Source organism: Leptodactylus fuscus, chromosome 6 (genome assembly GCF_031893055.1).
Source record: "Leptodactylus fuscus isolate aLepFus1 chromosome 6, aLepFus1.hap2, whole genome shotgun sequence".
Lineage (NCBI taxonomy): Eukaryota > Metazoa > Chordata > Amphibia > Anura > Leptodactylidae > Leptodactylus > Leptodactylus fuscus.
In genome coordinates, this window is record NC_134270.1 from 50,770,524 (window position 1) to 50,797,623 (window position 27,100).

The 27,100-nt window shown below is 40.8% G+C and overlaps 1 protein-coding gene across 2 annotated transcripts in view; it reads right to left on the minus strand.

The window, feature by feature from the left end:
• Window positions 1-27,100, minus strand: part of MEGF6 (multiple EGF like domains 6) — a 267,534-nt gene that overhangs the window by 66,127 nt on the left and 174,307 nt on the right. Inside the window, exon 5 of one of the 2 annotated variants that reach the window (XM_075279921.1) lies at window positions 22,367-22,489. In XM_075279921.1, coding sequence (XP_075136022.1) covers window positions 22,367-22,489 — 123 coding nt within the window. Of the gene's footprint in view, window positions 1-4,185; window positions 4,575-22,366; window positions 22,490-27,100 lie in introns of those variants that run through there. The other variant, XM_075279922.1, reaches the window with a different exon arrangement.

The window sequence follows — 27,100 nt, forward strand, 5'->3', positions numbered from 1 at the left end:
CCATATCAATGCATTCTTGGCTAAATCTTTGGTACTGAAGACCTTGGTGGGTATCTATGAAGATTGGTGCATTCAATGCCAGTCTTCATATTCCCTGAGCCGGCGGGAGAGCCGCTTTATGATGAAGATGTGTAACTGATATATCATTAAATTGGACCATGGTCCATTAGAAAGGGATGCAAAAAAGGAATAGAAATAGACATATGGACACGATCCGATCCGGATTTAAAACAGATAGACCACAGTGGTTATTAAAAACGGAGCACTTTGTCTGTTTAATGGCTTTGGTTTTTCACAGCCTTAACACTGTTCAGGCAGGTTTGCATTCAGATTGGTGAGGCCTTGTTCACATCTGCGTTCAGGTTTCCATTCGGGAACTCCACTTGTGGACCCCAAACCGAAACCTATACGCTTAAAAAAGACAAGGCCCTAGACCAGTGGTTCTTAACCTTGTTTGAGGTACCGAACCCACCAGTTTCACAAGCACATTCATCGAACCCTTCTATATGTTTTTTTTACTGGTACACAATATGAACCGTACACATGGCCTAGGGTTCGATCGAACCCTGGTTAAGAACCCCTGCCCTAGACCCTGGGGATAGGGACGCCATGACAGAGGGGAGGATTAGAGAACGGAGGGGGTTAACGGCTAGGGAAAACCCGCAGACCTCATAGACTTTAATGGGGTCCGTATGGTTTCTGCTCGGTTTCCGCATGAAACGTCCGGAGAGAACAATGCGGCTTGCAGGCCTTTTCTCTCCGCATGTTTCGTGCGGAAACTGAGTGGATCCACACGCACCCCATTATAGTCTATGGGGTCCGTGAGTTTCCCAGGTAACCGCTTTGTAATGCATATAAGTTTCCATTTGGTGGGGGTCCCCAAGCGGAGTCCCCGAACGGAAACCCAAACACAGATGTGAACCGGGCCGAAGAAAGTTAAGTGAATAACCATGTAAATTCTAGTGGAAGCCATGTTGGCTGATACCACCCAGATATTCCAGAATCATAACTAAGAAACTTTGAGATTGTATTTAGTGAGGATATTTTATTATTATTCTGAGGAACATGCTCACTATTACTAAGGTTAATCTGCTTATTATTTTAGGACCGAAAGGAAAGCCGCAGGAATCATGCTCAGTACCGCTCTACCTTTCTGCTTCACAAGGTACAAACTACTGTTCAATGGCTTAATGAGTAGTAATTTCCATTCATTATGAATAATGGAAGTGATGTCTGATGCCAGTGACTGCGCCCGCTGAGTATCAGCAGGGGATCATTGCTGGCTCATGCTTCAGGGACATCTTGGAATCTGCCGGCTCGATGTGTTTTCATTCTCTGCTATTTCCCCCTGATTGATGAAGCTACTGTACTCAGCTATGCAGAATACAGCTAGAACGCCTCTCATACCTACACGACTTAAAGGGAATGTGTCGCAAAAGTCATTACATTTTTTATTTATTTTTACTATATATTGTTTTAATTTTTGTGCTGTTATTTTGTTTTTACAAGCATGGAAATATTTAAAAAAATAATAATAATTTTTAATATTTCCCTAGTTTGGCCACCGGGGGAGCACATCCCATAACTACAACAAGGTGAACCTGATGGGAGGTACACTCTCCATACTAGTGACCACACACAACACCCCTCCTATTTCCTAGCTATAGTTCAAGGAGGCAGTGCGAGGGTGTCTACTACTTACCTCTCATTGTACGGCACCATTTTGGGAGGGACAGTCACCTATAATATTATTAATTTCTTTTACTTGTACAGCGCCAACATATTCCAATGCGCTTTATCAGTCATCGTCCCATATAGGGCTCACAATCTAAATTCAATACTAATTACTCAGAAGTATTCCCATGTCAGAAATTTAAAGAGATTCTACCATTAAAAACACTTTTTTTTCTAGTTGACACATAGGAATAGCCGTAAGAATGCTATTCTTCTCCTACCTTTAGATGTCTTCTCCGCGCTGCCGTTCTGTAGAAATCCTGGTTTTCGTCAGTATGCAAATGAGTTCTCTCACAGCTTCCCCAATGCTGCAAGAGAACTCTCCAGTGACGCCTCCATCTTCACCTGGAACGTCCTCTTCACGCATCTTCTTCCGATGCAGGCGGTCACACTTGTAGGCCTCGGGCAGAGCCGACAGTGCATGCCCGCATCCAGAAGAAAAATGGCTGCTTACACAGGTGTTTGAGCACTGGGGCCCGCCACCAGTGCTGCAAGAGAACTCATTTGCATACCAACAAAAACTGTGATTTCTACGGAACGGCGGCACAGAGAAGACATCTAAAGGTAGGAGAAGAATAGCCTTTCTTAAGGCTATTCCTACGTGTCAACTAGAAAAAAAAAGTGTTTTAATGGTAGAATACCTTTAAGGGTAGAAATCCAAAGAGTATATTCTCTCCATCCCCAGTAGTTGTGAGAGGACCCCAGTTCTCAAGATCTCAAAGATGGGACATATATCTACTGCACATATGGCACACTCTGTGGATAAGCCATAAATGTCTGAGATGGGAAAAACCCTTTAAGCACCATTTTTTTTCTTTAAAAAGGTCCAACATTCTGTGCTTAATTTCTTAATATATATATATTTACAGCAACCAGGATTGATCTAATGCAGAGCTCTAAATCGCTTATAGAACATAAAGCTACGTTATAAACTTTTGTCTACACAAGCGACCACTAGAGGGAGCTTAGGAGCTTACTGCGTACTGATAATACATTGAACTCCATAATACAACAGTACACAATAAACTCCTTAGCTCCCTCTAGTGGTGTCTATATGCAGACAAAATTATATCATTTAACTCTATGCAGAGGATTTAGGGTTCTTTATCAGAATAATGAGCTACGACTGCTATAAAGATCAAGCAGACTAATATCTTATTTCATTGCCATGTTTTTAGTGCTTGAAGTATTATTTTTGTGTCTAAAATGGAGTACCCTTGTGTGATTAGTGCTTGAAGTTACATGATTTTGCTCCAATACACTATGCATTACATTGACTGCTTGAAACGCATAGTGCTGCGCCTCCATAGCATAGTATGCCCAGAAGATTAATCCCCTAAATATAATGAATGTATAGACGCAGGTATGTATAGCGTGGACAAGGAGCCATTTCATCCATAAAAGGATGGAAATGACAAGCAGAAACTAACCAGAACAAATACCTGACGAAAATGTCCCACAGTACAATAATCCTCCAACTGAAAAAAAGAAATATTCAGACTATAAACTGCACTACTCTAGGTTACCATGCCCTGGCAAGCTCATACTTATCCTTTCGTGAGGGAGGGAAGTACCAAAATCTCTGTGGGCACCGATATGAAACACTCTCATAAGTATATTAACCCCTCACAGACCATACTGATCCATAGGAATTGAATTTCTAAGATCCCGATATAGCATTGTAGTGCCACCTGTTGTTCAGAAGTAGTAGTGCAGAAGTTGTAGTTTTTACACATACATCCAGCTGGTTCATTTCTTTCATTCTTTAAATAGCAATGCCATTGTCATGTATAGAGTCAAATGTACAGTTGTAAAAGAAACACATCATAGCAATAACATAAGCAGAAAGAAGATCTGAGCAAGGTCTGAATATTACAATAAACATTCTATAAGCAATGATAAATTGGATTTTCTGAATTTGCTATAACACTGTAATGAAATATCAGAATATTATATTTACCTGTGTGGTGCTAAAGTATGCAAAAACTAGTCTACTTTATTATTAAAAAAAATGAATCGAAAAAAGTTTAAGGCAAACATAAGAAAAACAAAAATCTAAAATAAAACCAAATAAAATGATTACAATATAGATGGTATAAAATCAATGAATAAGATATCAAATAACCAGTAAAAGAATATTGAAAAATATAATTTACCAAGAAAATATGTGAAAAAATATGTGAAAAATATGTGAAAAATATGTGAAATAAATACATAAAAATAAATACATAAAAACATAACCGAAAAATAAAATATAACATATATGTATATATGTATGTAACATATATATATATATATATATATATATATATATATATATATATATATACATATATACATATATATACATATATATATATATATATATATATATATGTAACATATATATATATATATATATGTAACATATATATATATATATATATATATATATACTGTACTCATTCATACCTGGCCGTCCATTGTTAGAGTGAATGGCACCATATCCCTGGCTCCTTATGTAACATGGGTAACAGTTAGGACGCAGGAATCTGGAGTTGAATGTGGTACCCACATGGATGCAGCAACCCACCAAAACCACAGAGAGGATCCACATTATGTGCTTCATGTTACCAGATGATGTGGGATCCTGGCTGAGAACATAACTTGCAGCCTACGGTATGTGATCCTGTCCTGCACAGATGCAGATTTTGTTTTGGATTTTTTTTTACTGTATACGTTCTGGAGTCCTGGGAATTCTCCACGTCCCTCCCACACGAGTCCTTTTATGTTACCAAGTCCTGGCCCATTCCTGCAGGTATTGAACAGCCCCCAGCAGTCTGCAGCCAAAGCCACAGCCAGGCAACATGACATCACACTCCCCTAGAGCATACTCAAGGAAACCAGGGTGTCAAGTACAAGGAGAAGGAAAGATTCCGGGCTGATGGCTGCAGGGCAGGGAGAAGCGAGCAGCACAGGACCAGGAGGCACTTCTCTAAAGATCCATTCTTTCTTTCTTTTCTACTGTCAAAACTTGAGAAGACAAATCCAAAACACATTTTCTACAGTCTGTGAAAATATGTTAGGAAAAAGCCAAGGAGTTCAGAGTAGTGTGCTGTCCCGTACACAGATTCTGATGTTATAATGTGTGTAGTAGTTATATTCTATTCCATAGGGGGCAATGTTATAGTATTTATATTCTTGTCCATAGGAACAGTATTATAGTCGTTCTATTTTTTTCGATAGATGGCAGTATTATAACATATATCCTATTACATTGGGACAGTATTATAGTAGTTACATTATTGTCCATAGGGGATTTAGAACAGTAGCAATATTCTTGTTGTTATGTGGCACTATTATAGTGGTTGTATTCTTCTACATAGTGAGAAGTATTATAGTAGTTATATTCTTCTACATAGGAGGCAGTATTATAGTAGTTATATTCTTCTACATAGTGGGAAGTATTATAGAAGTTATATTCTTCTACATAGTGGGAAGTATTATAATAGTTATATTCTTGTACATAGGAGCAGTATTATAGTAGTTATATTCTTGTATATAGGGGCAGTATTATAGTAGTTATATTCTTGTACATAGGGAGCAGTATTATAGTAGTTATATTCTTGTACATAGGGAGCAGTATTATAGAAGTTATATTCTTATACATAGTGGGAAGTATTATAATAGTTATATTCTTGTACATAGGAGCAGTATTATAGTAGTTATATTCTTGTATATAGGGGCAGTATTATAGTAGTTATATTCTTGTACATAGGGAGCAGTATTATAGTAGTTATATTCTTGTACATAGGGAGCAGTATTATAGAAGTTATATTCTTATACATAGTGGGAAGTATTATAATAGTTATATTCTTGTACATAGGAGCAGTATTATATTAGTTAAATTCTTCTACATAGTGGGAAGTATTATAGTAGTTATATTCTTCTACATAGGAGGCAGTATTATAGTAGTTATATTCTTCTACATAGTGGGAAGTATTATTGTAGTTATATTCTTTTACATAGGTGAGCATTATGGTAGTTATATTCTTCTACGTAGGAGAAGTATTATAGTAGTTATATTCTTGTACTTAGGAACAGAATTATAGTAGTTATATTCTTTTCAGTAGAGGGCAGTATTATAGTATATATCCTCGTACATAGGAATAGTATTATAGTAGCTATATGTTTGTAGCTATATTTATGGTAGAGAGACCCCTCTCTTATTATATGTCACATGCAGACATCATGATGTTCCAGTAAAGTAATGGGGATGCATTCAGTTTACCACATATCCTTCCATTGTCCTTAGTAATCATTAATTGGATCTTAGGTCTCAGTTAAATAGGTCCGCTTAGCTATTGGGTCCCATATTAGCTGCTAAGTTTGCTATCCATGAGTAGGGGGCAGTAGAAAAGAGGCCATATTCTTGCTCTTAAGAGGCAGTACTATAGTAATTGAATTCTCGTACATAGGAGTAGTATTATAATAGCTAAAATCTTATGCATAGGCTCAATATAACAGCAGTTATATACATGTACATAGGGCAGATTTATAGCATTACAAACCAGAGTACAACAATGAGCACACAGTTCTATTTATAGCAATATAAGAAGAATATAAAACTTTAATTCTATTGTAAAGCATTATGGAAGTGATCCTAAATAATAAAAAAAAAATGCATTCAGTGTGTAACTTATTCACTATTCACAGTCCTAAATGAATAAACCACACAATATATACAGTATGTGTGAGGAGCCACGGTGCCTATTGAAGGTGTAGAACAGAATGTCAAGAATTTAGCTATCAAAATTTTCTTTAAACAAGTGTTGTTATGCAAACTAAGCTTGGAGCGTCTCAGTAGATTTAAGGTGAGACACTAAGATGTCCCGGATTGAAGACTCACATCTGGGATTTAAAAAGCATGAAAAATTACACAGGAGAAAATAAAGAGATGTTCACATGCAATGTCCGGAATCACTTAGTCATGGTGTGCCTTGGGGCCAAAGACAGTATTCACTTTGTGGCAGGACTTACACTAAGTACTAAATTTCTTTCTACCTTATCCATCAAGTTGACCCTTTTGTAATGTTAGCTGTCTTTCAGCACATGATCGAATGTATGTTGTACACTTAAAGGAATTGTCCATTTTTAAAATTTGTAATTATTTTTACTTGATATTGCAAATATTTCACTTTCTAACACTTTTACTGGAAAAAATTATTTGTTACTCATGATAAGATAGGCTGCCACAGCTTACTGTTTGAGCAATTACATGACACTGTACTATGAGAACTATGATAGGAATCCAGACAGCGAATATCCACACTCCGCATTGCCATGTGCACAACTCCAGTATACAGTAAATATACTATTATAGATCCATTCACTATGGATCCATAATAAGACAGTGTACACAAGATCTAAGAGAAAAACAATGTCAAATGTCCATAGTCTACCGCAGAAGTAGTCACTCAGACTACCAGAACTTGTAGACAAGTTTTTTCTCAGAAGAGTTGTCAGCAGAACCCTCTGATTTTGGTGGGACTAGCTAACTATCTGATAGAGGTATTTTGGCACAACCGCGATCACCCTTCTTTCCTTCCACTCATGCCCAGTGAGTGCCTGAATTCATAGGATAATATAAAATGAGCTTTATAAATTTTATATATTTATTAACCAGTGTGGGTTGGTAATAGCCTCTAAATATACATCTATGGGTGGTCAAGCAAATACAGGTAAAAGTACAATACAATGCAGAAAATAAAACAGGAATAAAACAGTAGAAAAAGATAATACCAAACTATGTTGTGGTCTGGTTCACTGAGGCCTCACTCCTAGGCTTAAGGGCGCTTTCTTCAGTCAGTAACCGAACATGTGCTCACATGCTTCCCAGAATCAGAACCCACTTTGCTGAGATACCAAGTGTCTAGGTCTTCCTTTCAGCATATGACTAGTGCCGCACCAACACTTCCCTTCCAGGTAGCCCCTCTCCTACTTCCCCCACTGCAGAATCCTGGGAAAGAGGGATGTCTTCCTAGATGATGGGAAAGATGTGTGTCTGGGGGTGAACTGAGGGTCATTAGCCCATTCTCACTCTCTGGACATCTGTTGCCCAGGTAATAAACTGGCTGTCAAAGGTGTCTGGCAGTTGGTAGGATCAGCCAAGAAACACTATTTTATGACTCTGAGCATTCTGCTGACGGGTATATAAAGTATATCCTTAATGGCCAGATGAAGCAGTTGATGAGGCTCCTACATTTGTATCGCTCGGTCAACATGTTTAAAAAAGTGTCAGCGATGAACAGTTCCTTGAAATAACTCCAGAAAAAAAAATGCATTTTTATTTATCTTTTCAAGAAAACTCCACTTTCCCAAGGGCCCATTCAACAAATTCTACTATAATATTACAAAATTGAACAATCTAAAAATTCCATCAGTAAAGACAAAATAACAAACAATAGACTATCTCCGGATGAGCCCAATTTAGACTCATTCAGAATGCAGCACACAATAAAATAATCTGTGGAACGAGGAGCCCTGGACCCGACAGTAACTGGAATTAAATTGTTTATATTTCTGCACAATAATACACAGACAAAGCTCGGTCACGCCAGTACCAGAGGAGAAATGCTAACATCAGGGAAACACAAGGCAATTAAGAAAATGGATATTGGAAAAACATAATAGAGGGAAAGAGGCAAATTCACAGTTTATGTACATTAGTAAGGGAAACGTTAAACATCTTACTTACTTAAAGGAAATATTTAGTCTTAAAGGGAATGTTCACCCTTAAACACCATTTTTTCCAAGATTCTGTGAGGATTAGTTTACTGGGCATCTTACTAGGCGTCATGAGTTTCATATTTTGATATAAACCTTCACCACTAGAGGGAGCTTAGGAGCTCATTGCAGTTTGTTATATACTAAATACAAAAATAATATAGTATCTAGTAAGTTCCCCCTATTGGTGGCTGCAAGTAGCCAGATTGAATAAAAGCGGTAACCCCACAACCAAAACTTTTTGCCTGTTAACAAGACACATGAATAATGTTTGATTACTGATAGCCCCATCACTGCGACACTATGATTCACGAGAGCAGTGGCCGGGTGAACTCAATATCTATGCAGAAAATTGGAGCTCTGTGATACATAGGAAGATGAGAAGCTGAGCTCTGTGATATATAGGTTATACTAGGTTCACACCTGCGTTTGGGGACTCCCCGAACGGAAACCTAATCCGCTTAAAAAAGTGGTTATCCACGTAAACTCGCGGACCCCATAGACTATACTGGAATCCACCAGCTTTCTGCCCAAAAAGGGCGAAAAATGGGAAGAGAAAGAGCTGCTTTCAGAACGGAAACCTAGAATGGACTTCATGTGCTAGAGTGAACCCAGTTTTAAAGGGGCTCTATTATTGGGAAAAGTCATTTTTAACCAAGCACATCCTTGCATCGCTTTTAGAAAGTCTATTCCACACCTACCTTTTCTATGTAAATCTCCTCAGTGGTTTTTGAATGAGCCCGTTTTTATTCATATGCTAATGAGCCTCTCGGTGCACCCCGGAAGTCTCATAGTGCACCCTCTGCCTTTTGTTTCCTATGGGTGTATACAGCACAGGCTGCTACTGATGATTATGATGACGACGTCTCAGCTTCCTGTTTGCACACACATAGGAGATAATAGAAGAGACGAGCGCTGCTGGGAACTTCCTGGGCTGGCTGGAGCCTAATTAGCATATGAATAAAAACTGACTTATTCAAAAGCCATTGAGGCGATTTACATACTAAAGGTAGGTGTGGAATAACCTTTCTAAAGGCTATGCAAGGATGGGATTAGTTAAAAATGACTTTTCCCAATGATAGAGCCCCTTTAATTTGATTTGGAGCAGGATTTCAAAGGAGTAAATCCTGACAGGACTCCTAGGAGAGACAGTGAGAGTCCTGGTGACTCCGCCCACCCAGTGATTGACAGCCTTCTGTGCACACAATAATACAATACAGGGAGAGCTGTCAACCACTGTCTGTGGATGGTATCAGGACTCCTTTTATCTGTCTTACGCTAGGTTCGCACCTGCGTTCGGGTCTCCGTTCTATGGTTTCCGTCTTCTGCATGCCAGAAGACGGAAACCATAGACCGGGTCCGGCCGTGAGCGACGGTGAGCGTTTTAGGCTCTCCGCCGCGAAACCGGATTTTTTTATCCGGACACAGAGTACTGCATGTCCGACTCTGTGTCCGGATTATAAAACCCGGTTTCGCGGCGGAGAGCATAAAACGCTCACCGCCGCTCACGGCCGGACATCTTTCTCACCCATTCAAATGAATGGGTGAGAAAGTCTCCTGCAGGTTTCCGTCTCCTGCCTCTGTTTTAGGCAGGAAACGGAAACCTCAAGTACGGAGTGCCGGCGCAGATGTGAACGAGCCCTGAGGAGTCCAGTCAGGATTTACTCTGCTGTTTATTCAGAAATACTGTTGCAAATCATATAAACCAACATATCACAGAGCTCAGCTTCTCTACATCAATCATATCCTCTTCCCAGATTGGGAAGCAGACCTGACAAGTTTACTGTGATATTAATAGCAATATCCAAATACCTACAAACCCCCCAATTTTTAGCAAGACAACAGGGGCTGCAAAGGGAGCAATCACTACCAAGCCCTGGCTCCTTAGAGGGCCCCAAAAATCCCTGTGTCATAAAATATACCTCTATCCTGCTAGGTAAGGAGCCCTATTACAGATTTGGCACTGGGTCCCAAGAGCTTCAAGCTATACAATGGCAGTCACCACCCCTTTACTCTTGAAGCCCCTCCCCTTTTATATTGTGGACCCCTTACACAATGCAGCAATAAATTTAGTAACTGAATCCCATAAGTAACAAGTCATCTATTGAGTATGGGGACTTCCCAAAGCATCCCATGATAGCAGCAAGATTTTATTTCATTTCAGTCCAATTGCAAAACCACAAGCTCTGAGCATGCTGCTTACGTGACACGACAGGTCGTAAATACTGGTTTTGTTTTTATCACACAGACTTCTGTTCAAACAAAATATTTAACAATGGAAGAAGTAAGCACATCTGGCAGCGAGCTGAGGCAATGGCAACTACTCAAGACTTCTGCCAGAATGTGTGGGATGTGGGGATAAGACTGACGCTGCACCTCCCGGCAGAGACACTCCTAGAACAGACACAGCTATAATAACCTTAAAGAAGATGTTATACATTACCAGCATGTCTTAAAAGGATGGCAAACCTAAATTATATATTCACTCCATTTCTATGTGGATGAATATAGTCTTTTGCGCCTTGTTATCAGTCATTTCAGGCTTTCGGAGGCTCGGTGTAGTGTTCCTCACTGGAAGCTTAGAAAAGTCCATGTTCTCCACCTGCTTCCCTTCTGCCATTCCTTATATTCTGCCATCTTAATCCTTATATCCTGCTATTTCTTATAGGCAATGACCTTTGGAGCTGTTTCCCATTGTTCGATTACCACATAGCAGTACCTATGGTAAGGTGCAGGCAAGAATGGAATGGCTGACATTTTTCCTGTATTTGATAGGTAGTATTGAATTTGTGGGATGTCCAATGACAGATCTTTAATATCCCTATTTTACCAATGCAAAACTTTTACTTGTAAGGTATTATAGAGGTGCTAAATCCCACTAAGTATCATGAGCCAGTTATTACACTGTCTTGTAATGTAGCATTTGAGCCCCTCAAGCACTAAAGTCTGGTGCAACTGCTACCTCTGCACCCCCTATAGCTTCAACCCTTCATACAATGGAAGTCTACTCTTATGCAAAAGAAGGGGACTATCTCGCAATGGGGCGGGTGGTGCAATTCACATTTAGTTGGAAGAATATTGACCTTTACATGGGGCTCTTTCCCCTTGTGCCTAATATGTGTTAACAGTCAGAAGTGCCACATGGTTAAAATGGGAATTTTGATTTATGGAATTAATTATTTATTATTATTTATTTATAGAGCACCATTATTTCCATAGTGCTGTACATTATTATATTAATTCCATGGTGTTGTACATTATTATATTAAGTCCATGGTGTTGTACATTATTATATTAATTCCATGGTTCTGTACATTATTATATTAATTCCATGGTGCTATACATTATTATATTAATTCCCTGGTGCTGTACATTATTATATTAATTCCATATTGCTGTACATTATTAATTCCATATTGCTGCACATTATTATATTAATTCCATGGTGCTGTACATTATTATATTAATTCCATGGTGCTGTACATTATTATATTAATTCCATGGTGCTGTACATTATTATATTAATTCCATGGTGTTGTACATTATTATATTAATTCCATGATGCTGTACATTATTATGTTAATTCCATGGTGCTTTACATTTGAGGATTTACATACAGTGCACAAAATATACAAAAGAAATCTAATACTAACAGTGAGCAGCTGGTACAGTGGGATAGAGGGCCCTTACAATCTATGAGGATAGAAGGATAGAGACAGAAGGAGAGGGGGAGACTGTACAGATGGTGGTGCGGTGATAGTGTTATTGGAGGTTGTAGGCCTTCCTGAAGAGGTGAGTCTTCAGGGCCTTCTTGAAGCCTGTGATTGTGGGGATCAGTCTTATGTGTCTTGGTAAGGAGTTCCAGAGTATGGGAGATGCACGGGAGAAATCTTGGAGACAGTTGTATGAAGAGCGGATAAAAGTAGAGCGGAGTAGGTCTTTGGAGGTTACGTGTGGGCAGGTAGCGGGAGATTAGGTCAGAGATATATGGAAGGTACAGGTTGTGGATGGCTTTGTATGTCAGCAGCAATAATTTGAACTCTATTCGCTGGGTAACGGGTAGCCAGTGAAGAGATTGGCAGAGGGGAGCAGCCGATGAAGAAAGGGGGGGGGGGGGGTGAGGTGTATTAAGCAGGCAGCACAGTTTAAGGTGGACTGGAGGGGGTAAGAGTATTCGCTGGGAGGCCATGGAGAAGGGTGTTACAGTAATCTAAGTGGGAGGTAATGAGGGCATGGACGGGCATCTTTGTAGTTTCAGGGGTGAGGAAGGAGCGAACTCGATGGATGTTCTTGAGTTGGAGGCGGCAGGAGGTGTTGAGGGTTTGAATGTGTAGCTTGAAGGATAGGTCAGTGTCCAGTGTTATCCCAAGGCATCGGACCCATGGGTCTGGGGTAAGTGTGGTTCCATTAGCTTTAATAGATTGGTCAGGTAGGGGGGGACATGCGAGGTGGGCTGAAGATGATGAATTAAAACTCAATTATTATATAGGAACTTTCTAATACACCTTGTGTTTCAATTTCTTCCCAGATTTAATATCTCTGCTTGCTGCCAGTATTTTTTTTTTTTTTTTTTTACATTCAGACATCAAAACCTATACAAACCTAATTCATACCAGTGCTAAGAAAGTATTAGGGTATATTCATACAGCAGAATTTGCCACTGATTTTGGAGTGGAATATATACTGCTCTGATTCTTGCTGTGGATTGAGTTGGCAGCTCGAGCTCCAGAATTCTGCTACAAGGGGCAAAAAATGAAGAGGAATCTGATGTTGATTTCTACCGTGTAAACATACCCCTAGACTTATATACCTTGTACCTATAGAATCTTCTGTGAGTTGCAAAAAATCTGGATTCCAGTCTGAGGACGTGGCTCCACATGGCGTAGACATTGCGGTTTGACCGCGGCAGAAACACTGCAAACGCAGAGTTTTACAGTCACTGCAAGGTGGGTAGATTCTTGACAATCCCATCCACACCTTGCCGAAGAATATGTGCAACAGTCACACCGGTATTTCCTAAACTGTTGTGGGTTTGGAAATCTCAGCATGTCAATTATACCTTCGGAAACACCGGCAGTTTCCCTATAGGTATAATGGAAGCAGAAAGTATCAAAAATATTAGAAATTTAGCAAAAAATGTTCATTCCACAATGTCTAAGCTTTAGTTACATAAAAGCCCTTTGATAATTCTCCACAGTCAATACTAGAAAGGAGAACACAAAATCATTAAGTTAACCTTTCGGGAAAGACACATGGGATAATTTAAGAATAAAAACCGGGCAAAGCTGAAGCAGAAACACTGTAACAAAACAGCCCCAATCTAAACAATACAAGTAAATAGTCAAGGCCCAGAACAGCAGAACCTTTAATCAAAAGGAGCAGGAGAATTAGAGGATTAGAAGCCATGCGGAGAACCTGTTTATGTTTCCTTTCCTCATGCTTGGAAAATTTATAAAATGTGATGTAAAATCTATTTTTGGAGTTGGAGTCGTAATTGTTCCCAATACATAAAATGTCTCCTAAAGCAGCATAAAACCACATGAAGACCCCGCGCTGCCAAGCACAATGCTGAGGTCTGCAGACGTGGATCCAACATGAATTCCATCACTACTCCATGATAATCGTTCCACAAGTCGGATGAAGCACTAATACGAAACAGAGTCACTAGATCAGGATGGGATGCGGATGTAACAGAGCTGACATTTAAAGAGAAACTGTGTTATTATTTATTCATTTGGTTAAATATATTGGCCCATGAGGTGACTTATCAGTGTGTACGCTGTAGAAATCAGACTACAGCCGACCATACATGTCATATGGCCACTGTAGCGGTCATTCAGGAGCATAGGGTTGGAGTTTGCAGATAATTTGAGAGACTGGGACACTGAACATGAAGAGACTGCCCTGGTGACATTTGTGATCACAGAACCAGTGGGATCTGAAACTTGTTTTCCTTGGCTGTGCAAGTAGTATGATCATCAACATAAGTATGTGTAACTGCCCAACCCCTAATCTGGCGCAGTCAGCAGTTTTTAGGGATCAAGACTGCCATAGATTCCCTGTACATATACACTATGTGAAGTAAAGTATTGGGTCCCAACTCTAAATCACTGAATTCAGTTATTTCATTCAGTCCCATTGCCACTAGTGTATAAATCCCAATACCTAGCCATGCTGGCGGCCTGTACTAACATTAGTGAAAGAATGGCTTGTGCTAAAGAGGTCACTGAATTCCAGCGTGGTACTGTCATAGGATGTCACCATTGTAACAAGTAAGTTCATGGAGTGTTTTTCCTCTTAGATATTCCACCATCACATCAACTCAGCCACAAAATGCAGGCAGACCCAGACACAAAGTCACCAAATGCTGAGGCACCAAAAGTCACCAATGCTCTGCTAACTCAATAACTACAAAGTATCAAATCTTGGTCAAGCACTTGGTCAAAAGGCCAGAGAAGGCCTGTCCCGCTGTCTGCCACACTAGGGCTTGCTCTGGCGGAAGTCCTCACTGCACATGATAGCTGAGTCCAATCATTGGAAATGAACCGGTGACATCACTCAAGTACATATCCAGTTCCTTTACTTAAGGGCGCTGAGGCCACTGATCTCGTGCAGCGAGGATTTCCTGCAGCATAAGCTGGACACTCGAGGATCCGGGAAAGGTGAGTATGATTTTCACCTTCCCCGACCTCCTGTCCAAGTACTGAGATTTCTGAACAACCCCTTTAACATCAGCACAAAACCTGTGTGTCATGACCTAAATGGCATGGCTTTCCATGAATGAGCAGCTGTATGGAAGTTTAACATCACCATTCACAATGCCAAGGGCCAATTGGAGCGGTATAAAATACAACACCATGGGAGAGACAAATCACACTTCTCCATCAGGCAGTCCGATGGACAAGTCTGGGAGTGGCGAATGCCAGGAGAATGATACCTGTCTGACTGCATTGGTCCAACGGTTAAGTCTGGTAGAAGAGGGATAATGCTGTGGGGTTGTTTTCAGGAGTTGGCCTTCGTCCTTTCGTTCCAATGAAGGGAAATCTTAATGCTTAAGCATACCAAGACATTGTGGATAATTGTACGCTAACTTTGTGGAGAAGGTCCTTTTCTGTTCCAGTATGACTGCGCCGAGTGGTCCATACATAAAAGACATGATTGGGTGAGAACTTGACTGGCCTGGTCAGAGCCTTCACCTCAACCCCAAAAAACTAGATGAACTAGAACAGAGATAACAGGACAGACCATCTCGACCAGAATCATTGCCTGACCTCCTAAACGCAAAAATTCTCATAGACACACTCCCAAATCTTTTAGAAAGCGTCCCCAGAGTAGAGATCACTTACACTAAATTGAGATATAACTAAAAATACATAAATGGTGATGACTAGTTAGAAATGGACTTATAGGATAATATTCACCTTTTGTCTGGCGCGGTTCACTCCAGGATAGTGTCTTATCTGCTGTAACGCACATTTATTAACCATTTGTGCCAGGACTTATTGCCATTGGCGCCATGCACCGCAGTTTATTAAAATGTGACTAACAGTAGGCAAATGCAACTTTTTAAAATGCTACAAAAGTTCTAAGGCATAAAAAACATTCCTAGGCATATTTAAAGGTTCAGCAAATTTATCAACATCAGGTGGCATGTTTGATAAATTTGTCACCATCTTGCCTCAAGCAAAGCTGCCTTTGAATATACAGCACATGGTAATTTCTCTGCTCACAGAGCACCAACCTTCTCTATAGCACATTCATGTTAAAACATAACTAAACTTTCAGACATCTATTGATTTTTGAGTCATTAATAAATTTTGCAATATATTTTATTAACAAATTAGATTTTGACTCCATTCTGTGAAATCTCTTCTCTTCTGCATCTCTTTATTCTTTCCCTTGTGTCTCTATTAAGATCTGTCCCTGCTTGTATACGGTGTACGGACTTGCATGTAATGAAGAAGAAATTAGAATAATTAACAATTATAATTGTTACTTCAAACAATTATATCTTGGGCATTATAAAATGTAGAAACTTCTGGTTCCAAATAAAAGAGAAGTTTCTAAGGTTGTTCCAGATAAATGATTGAGGTCCCTTCAATTTAGGGGCTCATCTTCCATGAGGTGATCTGAAGCAATGGCCTCAGGCGGCGCCTCATGGAATAAACTGGAGGGGTGGTATTTTTTTAATCGGCCGCTACTTATTGTATTATTGATAGTGTGAGAAAGTGAAGGGTGTGGTGGGAGGACAGGTATGTTCCAGCCAGGCAGCTAAAGGGGGTTTGGTAGAGACCCACACCAGGGAGGTCAGGGGACTAATTAAGGCCTGATAATAGATTTTGTGTAAGTGCTAGGACTGTGGCACCACACTGACAGAGCTGACCTGTCCAAACAGAACCTACAAACCAGGTACTGTGCCACCCGTTGTTGTTACCAGAGTGAGAGTCTGGCAGCGGGGCTCCTGTATAGTCAGGGAACATGTTCTTATGTTATAGTTAGTTCTCAGGCAAGAAGGCTTTTGTTTTGTTTGTTTGTTCCTTTTGCAAAGGCAGTTTATGCACCTAATGAGAAATAAATGCTGAACTTGAGTGTAACCCAGTCTCTGTGTCCCTGTTTCCTGCACTGCTACCAAGCAACTACCTGAGCAATACCCCACAATAGAAAGATAGTGGACGATAATTTTTACTCACCTGTCCACGCTCCTGTTCTGTCCACGTTATTTTTTTGCCTCTAAGAGCACTGCACTTAGGTCACAATGCTGAAGAATGTCAGGACGCACGCAGCATCTTGTCATTCTTCAGTGTCAGCTACAGCGCGTCCTGGAGGTGGCAACAGAGGGCAGCATGGACAGGTGAGCAGAACTTATCACCCGCTATCTATTGCAATAATACAGTAGGTAGCAGCCTAAGATATACTGGGGATAAAAAAGAGGGTCCTAAACTGTGTGTGTGGGGAGGGATGGGGGAATTAAAGGGGGTCCTAAACTGTGTGTGGGGGAGTGTAAAAAAGTGTGTCATATTCTGTATGTGGGCTATAAAAAGCGTCATATACTGTGGGGGTGTATAAATCAGGGTCAAAAACTGTGTGGGGCAATAAAAAGGGGTGATATACTGTGTGGGAGCCATAAAAAGGGTCATATACTGCGAAGGGGCAAAGAAAGAGATCATATAAAGGGCTAATAAAAAAAAAAGGTGGCCATATATCGTGCGGTAGGTCAGAAAAAGGGGTCATGTATCATGTGGTGGGCCAAAAAATTGATTGTATATAATATGGGGGTCATAAAATAGTGGGTAATTTTTGTTTTGGGGGAAAGCTGTTCTACAGCTCTTCTCAGGCAGCGGAAAGGCTAGGTTCACACCATAGTAGTCCTTTACTTTTTCATTCATTTCATAGGTAAGCAAGAAGTAAGGTATGAACAGTAAAATGACTGCAGTCAGTGGCGTAACGATCATGGTCACAGGGAGTGCGACCGTGACCTGGCCCGAAGAGGTACAGGGCCCGCTGCCAGCTGGAACTGGCCAGGGCCCCGGACCAAAGCCTTGTTCCCTGACCACTATACATATTGTGAATGGAAAGGGGCCTGACTGGGCCCCTTTCCATTAAATGCTAGCCCAGGGGAGGCATCTAAAAATAAAAAAAATACTTATACTCACCTGTCCTGACCTGAGCATCTGCTCCGGGGCTCTTCCTGTGGTAGATGTTAAATCCTAGTGGGCTAAAGAACCTTTGATGACGTCATGACTAGAGATAAGCGAGTACTGAAATATTCGAAATTCGATTAGAGTAGACCTCAATATTCGACTATTCCTTCGAATATCAAATCCCATTATAGTCTGTGGAAAAAACATGCTTGTTTCAGGGGAACAAAAATTCAACCAATTGGAGTCACCAAGTCCACAATGACACCTCAGGAAATGAATGCAACTGGGACAGCAGGGGAAGCATGCCACGGTGGCATCTAACACACCCAAGTCCCTGTATAATTATTATATTATTATTGCTGCTGCTATAGCTACTACTAATTTAGTCAGCCAATAACTGTATACTTTTTTTTAACCAATGCCTACATTGTCCTAGTTCCTGACCCACCTCCCCTGCATAGTTATTGGTGTAAAAAAAAAGCGTCAGGGAAGGTGGGAGAGGAATCGAATTTTTACTGCATTTATTGCGTGGTATTCGACTGGGTACGAGTATTTCGAATACCGTAGTATTCGATCGAATACCTACTCGATTGAATACTACTCGCTCAACTCTAGTCATGAACATGTGATTAGTCTCTTGTGTGGGCAGAGCTCTTCTGGATTGTAAAGAACAGTAGAAGCTGCTGGGAGTGAGACTGATGGAAGGTAAAGAACAGAGAAGAGAACATGTGTGAGCAAGAGGGGGACATGGGGGTGCAGGCTGTGTGTGAGCAAGAGGAGGGAATGGGGGGTTCAGGCTCTGTTGAGGGGTGGGCAGTGTTAGCACATAATACTGTGTGGGGGCCACTGTGAAGCATATAATACTGTGTGAGGGCCAATGTGAGCAAATAATACTACGTGGGGCCACTGTGAACATATAATACTGTGTGGGGGCCACTGGTGAGCACATAATACTGTGTGTGGGGCCACTGTGGAGCACATAATACTGTGTGGGTCTACAATGGAGCATGTAATACTGTGTGGGGACCACTGTGGCATACGTAATACTATTTGGGGGTCACTGTGGAGAATGTAATACTATTTGGGGGCCAGTATGGAGCACGTAATGCTGTATGGAGGCCACTGTGGAGCACATAATACTGTTTGGGGACCACTATGGAGCACGTAATACTGTTTGGAGGCCACTGTGGAGCACCTAATACTGTGTGGGGTCCACTGTGGAGTACATAATACTGTGTAGAGGCCACTGTGGAGCACGTAATACGGTGTGGGGTCCACTGAGGAGCATATAATACAGTGTGGGGTCCACTGTGTAGCATGTAATCTATCCCAGTATTGTTTACTTTCTGGGCACTGCGCTGCTCACTCACCATATTCTTGATAACTGCAGTTGTGGGTACTAAAGCTGTACCCCTTTCAAGTATCTGAGATATTGATTCAGCGCCCATAACCGTTACTATCAAAAATTCACTCTAGGAGGGTGTAGGGGGCCCCAGATAAAAGTTTGCACCCGGGCCCAAAAGACTTTAGTTACGGCAATGACTGCAATATCAGACTACATCTGTAGTCTGTTACCATAGAGGCATATAGATTTAAATAGGAGATGGCATGTACAATACAGGAGCAGATTTATAATCAATACTATTTACAATGTTGTTTTATTCCTCAATGTACATGCAAGCGTTATAAATGTATAGTATGTCAGCATTCAATAATCTGTTATAGTCAATCCCCACGGATGCGTCCCAAGTCGCTCGTGAGCTTAGACTACTAAGAATATTGGTGACAGATTTATGTAATTGTTACATTTTCCTCCTTGTCACGAGCTTTTCCTTGTAAATCTACAGCAAATGGGTTCAACGTCTGCATTTTAGCAAGAAAGAATTCAAAGTCATGTTAAGAATGCGGATTCCTCGTTTAACGGAGACAGTTTACTTTAGTTGCAGTAATGACAGGAATGGCGCAATGACAGCAGAGCCGACTGTTCTGACATGTTCACGTAGAGACACAATAGAACTGAATTCTCTCACCAAAAGATACCAAGAATGAACTATTTACATTGGGCTTTGTTTTCATGGTCTGTATCATACAGGGAGACACGGAGCCAAAAACCTTGCATGCAACCTTCCGCCTGTATTGTCTCAATGACAGGAACAATCATGTAGATATCATGGAGAACTTGTATGTGGCACAAATCGACAGTAATTATCATATTAAATAATATTTATAGAAGCGAAGTGTATGATGATGGAGATTTAGACTGTGATGGGGTCTTTTTCGGGGCCAAACTCCTTCACTTGCCGCATAGAGTTCTTTAAAGGGGTTGTCCAGCAGCATACCAAAGACAACCTATACTTAGTTGGACTGGGAGCATCTTTGCAGTAAAATCCATATCCTCTGCAAAGTGTATGGAACAATGATAGTTTTGGTACGCTATGCCCGTCTAAGGATAGGAACAGTATAATGCTGGTGCCCCTCTTTATAGTGATGCTACTGATCTGCTTTATATTGAATACACAGTCCGAAAATTGAAATTATAGTAGTTTACAAATATCTTTTTGCAGTTTTCATTTATTTTTTGCTTTGTAAGAACAATCTGGCTCAATATTATATGGATATGTTAGAATTCACGTATTAATATAATGGGCCACAGGCAGTGTCGGACTGACGTTCCTTTAGGCCAGGGGCCCCAACCGCCGGTCCACGGACCAGTACCGGGCCGCGGGGCATGTTGCACTGATCCGCGTACCGGCAGTGAGGACTCAGCAGCTGCTGTGGAGCCGGCAAGTGCCCAGCGTTGAGCCGGCAAGTGCCCAGCGTTGAGCCAGGACCCGGCATTTGTCCAGTATAGTATAGCATCTCGGACAAGTGGCGGGTCCTGGCTCAGCCCCAGGCACTCGCCGACTCCACAACACTGACATCCAGTGACAGTACGGCAGACTGCGGCCGCAGCAGAGGGCTGTGCTCAGAGAGCCGCTGCGGCCGCGGTCTGCCGTTCTGTCTTCTGGGTCCAGTGGCTGACAGCCACTCACCTCTCCCGGGCACGCTGCCTGTCACAAGTGGAATAACAAGAAGAGCGGAGGGCCCTGCTCAGAGCTCCGCTGCGGACGCAGTCTGCCATAATGTCACTGGATGTCAGCGTTGTGGAGGCGGCACCACAACACTGACGCTTGTTTGTTGCTCATCGGGATAAGGTGAGCAAAGTGCGGGGTTGAGCCGGGACCCGCTGTATGTCCGGGATTCTAGTACTATGCAGGACATGCAGCGGGTCTTGGCTCCACCCCACACTCGCCTACCAAACTTTCTCTTGTGTTTTCAAATGTAAATGATTCTAATCTACAACCCCATGCTTAACCCCACACCCAACCACACCCCTTCCCTGCCCCCAACAACATCCCTTCCCGCCCCCACTGGGCCATAGAAAAATTGTCTTGCTGAAACTGGTCCCTGGTGGAAAAAAGGTTGGGGACCACTGCTTTAGGCCACATGATAACATTATTGTGGGTGCAAGCCTTCCATCAATCTCTAGGAAACAGATTATGATACTCTTTAAATTTGGGGACCTTCTGCTGCACCATTATTGTGTTGGAGCCTGGGCCCACTGGAGGATCCCCTGATAAGCACCCTTATCCATGGGCGAAAAGCATTGGGATGATGAGACATAATTAGGGTTCTTTTTAGGAACAGTTTGGTGCTGCCCTTGTAAGTGCGGGAGTATTTGGATTCCGGGGTTCAGAGGTCAGTTTGAGGGTGAGTAGTCATCCTATGTGACCCACCCAGGGCTCAACTGTGATATATTCCACCCTTTTGTTGTGCAATATGGTAAGATGGCTCCAATTGACTTTTATTATTGGTAAACCTCGTTTGACCTTTTAACTTTATCTTATTAAAAGTTATGTTTTAAAGTACACGGACCCCGGTATAGTCTATGGGGTCAGTGTGCCATCACTGCTAACTGCGTGCCAATTTGTTTGGTGGTCCATTTGGGAGGGTCCCCATGCAGACTCCCCCGAACGGATTACCGATGCAGATGTGAACCAGGCCTTAAGTGAAGTCAAGGAGGCTGAGCTGCAGTACCACACACAAACTGTGGATAGGTGTGGTGCTGTTTCAGAAGAAGGTAGTTAGAATTCTCTAATAGACTTACACCTGAAAAATAAAAAATTAATTAAACAGCTATAAATTGAATGCCATGTTCACATTTTAGGTTTTTGCCACTGTCCTACCTTGACAGGTTTTTCCATCTTCCTTCAGACTTTGACCTTCTGGACACTTGCAGTAGAAGCTCCCAATGGTGTTACAACATTGCACCTCACATCCACCATTACTATTCTCACATTCATTGACATCTGGAACAAAAAATAGCATTGACGTGTTAATCCAGATCTATTGTCTGATTTACTATGGTTAAAGCAGAATTGTGGTATAACCATGAATCTCATGAACCTGCACAGAACGCTCTCAGCACAGCCTTGTCTCTCTCTTCTCCTGTACTGTCTGTGTGTCAGTCATCACTGTAGCTCTGGCATTTTATTCATGCTTATAAAGCTAGAGATCAGTTCAGAGCATCTGAGACTATACCAAACTATATGGAATTCTTTAGATATCATCTGGCATCTAAATAATCAGCTCCACATTCACAGCTGCAATCTATAGGCCCTTTCAGAATAGCCCTTTAAATCCTAAAAGCCGTTTTCTCAAGAATGGAACATGTTTGACACACGGTTACTCTCAGTTTAAGTGCACAATTCTCTTCAGACCTTACAAAGCTTGTGTGATAACTGGGACGTAGGATATGGACAATGGAAACAGATGACTTTTCATATGACCCAGCTGCTAAGAAGTTGGAATTTTGAAACATTTGTGTGCAGAACATCTGGCCAGTCAAAAAAGCTTTAATCATCTGCCTTTTGGTTCAGAGCAGCGGAAGTAAGGTGACTCCAGATAAAGAAGATGACATCATATGTTTGGACGCAGTCTGGCCACAGCCTCCATCATTCCGCCTCTGCAAACACATTGTTGCACGATCATAAGATTCTGTAACATGCTGCAGGTGTTCAGCTCTGCCTCAACTGCACAAGATCCAATTGGCTCTATGTTGCCCTCTCTCCAGTGTGCTCAGCCATTGTTTTAGGGATTATAGTCCCCAAAATATAGCATATAACCTAATATGGAACATACTACTGCACCCTGATAGACCAGAATATCACCAGTATTATACTGCCACCTAAGTGCAAAAATAAAACTATTATAACACCAGCCTTATGTACAAGAATATAACTTCCAGAAGGTCCTGCCCAGAAGATAGGCAAGTATGATGGGGTGGGGGTAGAGATGAGCGAACACTGTTCGGATCAGCCGATCCGAACAGCACGCACCCATAGAAATGAATGGAAACACCTGTGACGCCGGCCAGCTGCCGGCAAAGTCAGCGTCACATGTGCTTCCATTCCTTTCTATGGATGCGTGCTGTTCGGATCGGCTGATCCGAACAGTATTCGCTCATCTCTAGGTGGGGGGATTGAGTTAGGTAGGAAGGGCTAATAGAGGGTGGTTTAGCTAGGGAAAGAAAGAGGGGAGTGAAGTGAGAATGGGAGGGGGAGGGAGTGAGAGACGGAGGTGATGTGAGTCAGCTCTGAGTGGCCCAAGGCATCATGGTAGTTGTAGGAAAACAGAACAGGAAGATACCCATGTAAATAAATGTACTACTGCACTTATTAACCTATTAATAGCACTAACAGACCTTTTTGAAAAATATTTTTTTTTGCCCAGAAAATTAAGGAGAAAACTAAGCTTCACCTAGTATGTGCAAAAATCTAACTACTGTAATACTGATGTATGTGCAATAATATAACTACTAGAATACTGCTCCATTGGGCAAGAATAAGACTACAAAAAATGTTGCATGTGTAAAAATATAACTACTATAATACTGACCCATATGTGTAAGAATATAACTACTATAATACTAACCCATATGTGTAAGAATATAACTACTATAATACTGCTCCTATATACAAGAATATAACTACTATAATACTGCTCCTATATACAAGAGTATAACTACTATAATACTGCAGCCTATTGACAAAAATGTAACTACTATAATACTGCCCCTATGTAGAGGAATACAATAATAATATTGGACACTGGACAAGAATATACCTACTATAATGCTACCCCCTATGGGTAAGAATATAACTGCTATAACACTGCCCCACTGGGCAGGAATATATAACGTATAATAATGCCTTCTTTGTAAAAGAATATAGCTACTATAATATGGTCACCTATGTATAAGAGTATAACTACTATAATACTGTCACCTATGTATAAGAATATACCTACTATAACACCGCCCCTTGTGTATATGAATTTAACTACTACCCATATGCATAAGAATATAACTATAATAATACGGCCACCTATGTATAAGAATATAACTCCTATAATACTACCCATAAGTATAAGAATATAACTATAATAATACTACCACCTATGTATAAGAATATAACTACCGTAGTATAATACTACCCACATGTATAAGAATATAGGTGCTGTAATACTGTCCTCTATGTACAAGACTACAGGTACGATAACACTGCCTTCTGTGGGAATAAATGTGCAGGTGGGATTTTTTTTAGATCACTTAACTTTTCTAAACTTTTGGTTTAAGTAGATGTATTATGTAATAATTTACTTTGCAGCAATTAGCAGAAACTTTTTACCTCTTTGGGACATTTGTGTTGATGTCATTACCATCATTTTGCTAATAAGCTATTAACTTCCCCGTCTATATTTTTAGAGCCTGTGCGCAGTTCAGTAAATGGATACAACTTTGGGCCATACTTGGAGTCTCTCTCATTACTTTCCAAATAAAAATTACCCGCTAAAGTAGTTTGGACGTCCTTTTGTGTTGGAGGTAATTATCGCAGGACTGGCGATTGTTCATTCATGAGAAAGTAAGTGTGCCCCACCAGTGACCCCCACACATTTTAATTCCTCAGAGAATGTCTTTATTAGACCCAGGCACGTTAATATCTCGTAATGAGTCCATTTCAGTGATGGATGGACAGATCTAATTAACACAATGAATACATATAGAGTTGGGGGGGGGGTACTTACTTTACTCAAAAACTACAACAAGAGTTTAATGGTTGAATGAAGCAGAGAAAGAAAAGTTCTGTAGTTTTGGTCATTTTTATTCTCACTGATTCTTTTTGATTCGCTAAGGTGGATCAACCAGAACCCAAATAAGAAGAGGTTGGCAACATTAGGCACACACGTCAATACAACACACATGGCCCCAACAAAACATGACCTCTTCCACCCCCTTCCAAGGTACCGTAACATTTATGGAGTGGAAATCTTGAAAGGGTTGGTTCACATTGTAGAAATCAACCACCTAAAGCAAACCAATGGCAGAGGTACAACTTAAAGCTCTTGGGTCCCAGTTCAAAATTTGTCACCAATTACCACGTGGCACTTCGAAAACAGATGTATTCTTATATGACAGGGGGCCTTTGGGCCCTCTCAGATAACACAACCTGGTGCGACTGCCAACTCAGCGCACAAATAGTTATGCACCTGCCAAGTGGATTTATCACTCCTTCTAAATCACATGTCAAACTCTGCAATTCCATACATGTCACATTCCATCAATGGTAAAACATATCGCACGGCAGCAGAATAAATACAAATGTTCTGCTGACTGTCATTGGAAACTTGTAGCTTGTCATCAGATACATCCATTAATGCGTACCTAAGCTCTTATAATGCACTAAGGCAGATAGTACAACGCATGATGTAAGGATAACACTTCACAGAATGGAAAGGAAAAGCGCAACTTATGTCAAGATACTGAAAAAAAGGGGAGCCTGCTGAATTATGATTACAGCTCTGGAGTATCACGCAGCCTGTAATGCAAGATCAGTACAAAATGAGTACCATGGAGACAGTCTCACCACTGGCAGAATAGTGAAGGCAACTCTGGATTATAATATCAATTTTAACTCAAGAATAACACGGGATAAGTAATATAATAAACTCTATATACAGAGTGACTTCACCAGCAGAACGATGAGTAAAGCTCTGGAATATCATGCAGCCTGTAATTCAGGAACAGCACAAAATGAGTAACGTGGACACAGTCGCACCTCTGGCAGAATAGTGAATGCAGCTCTGGATTATAATATAGGTTTTGACTCAAGCATAACACAGTATAAGTAATAGAATAAACTGTATGTACTGTACACAGTGACTTCACCAGCAGAATGGTGAGTACAGCTCTGGAATATAATGTAATATTGGCTGTAACTCATTACAGTACATGATAAGTACTGTAATACATGCATATAGTGACTCCACTGCATAATAGTGAATGCAGCTCTGGAGTATAATACCGGCTGTAACTCAGTATAGGAAACCTGTAAGAAAATTGTGCAATTGCTTGTTTTTCCAATTCCAATCTATTCTGAATTTCTTTTAGCTTTTCAGTACATTGTACAGAATATTAAATGACACCATTATGGCGTACAATTGGTCCCACAATAAAATAAGCCTCATATGACTCGAGAACACAAGGATAAAAAGGTTATTGCTATTGGAAGGAGAAAAATAAGACAAAAATAGAAAATTGCTGTGTCCTTAAAGGGTTAAGTACAGCTCTGGGGTATAGCACAAGCTGTAATTTTGGATCGGTAGAATTTATGGCAGTAAACTGGAATATATTACATTAAATGTAGCGCTACTGCCATGCCATCTACGTCCTCATGTGGCATGGGAGGCACAAAAGCGCCAGTTTCGACAATTATTGTCACAACTGGTTTTTAAAAAGTCGCAAGTGACTATTTTACGCCACATATTTAGGGTAAACCCCAAAATAACTCTCCCTCATTGTGTTTTATACTGTACTCTATATCAATGAACCCCATGTTCACAAAATCAAGACATCTTGAAGG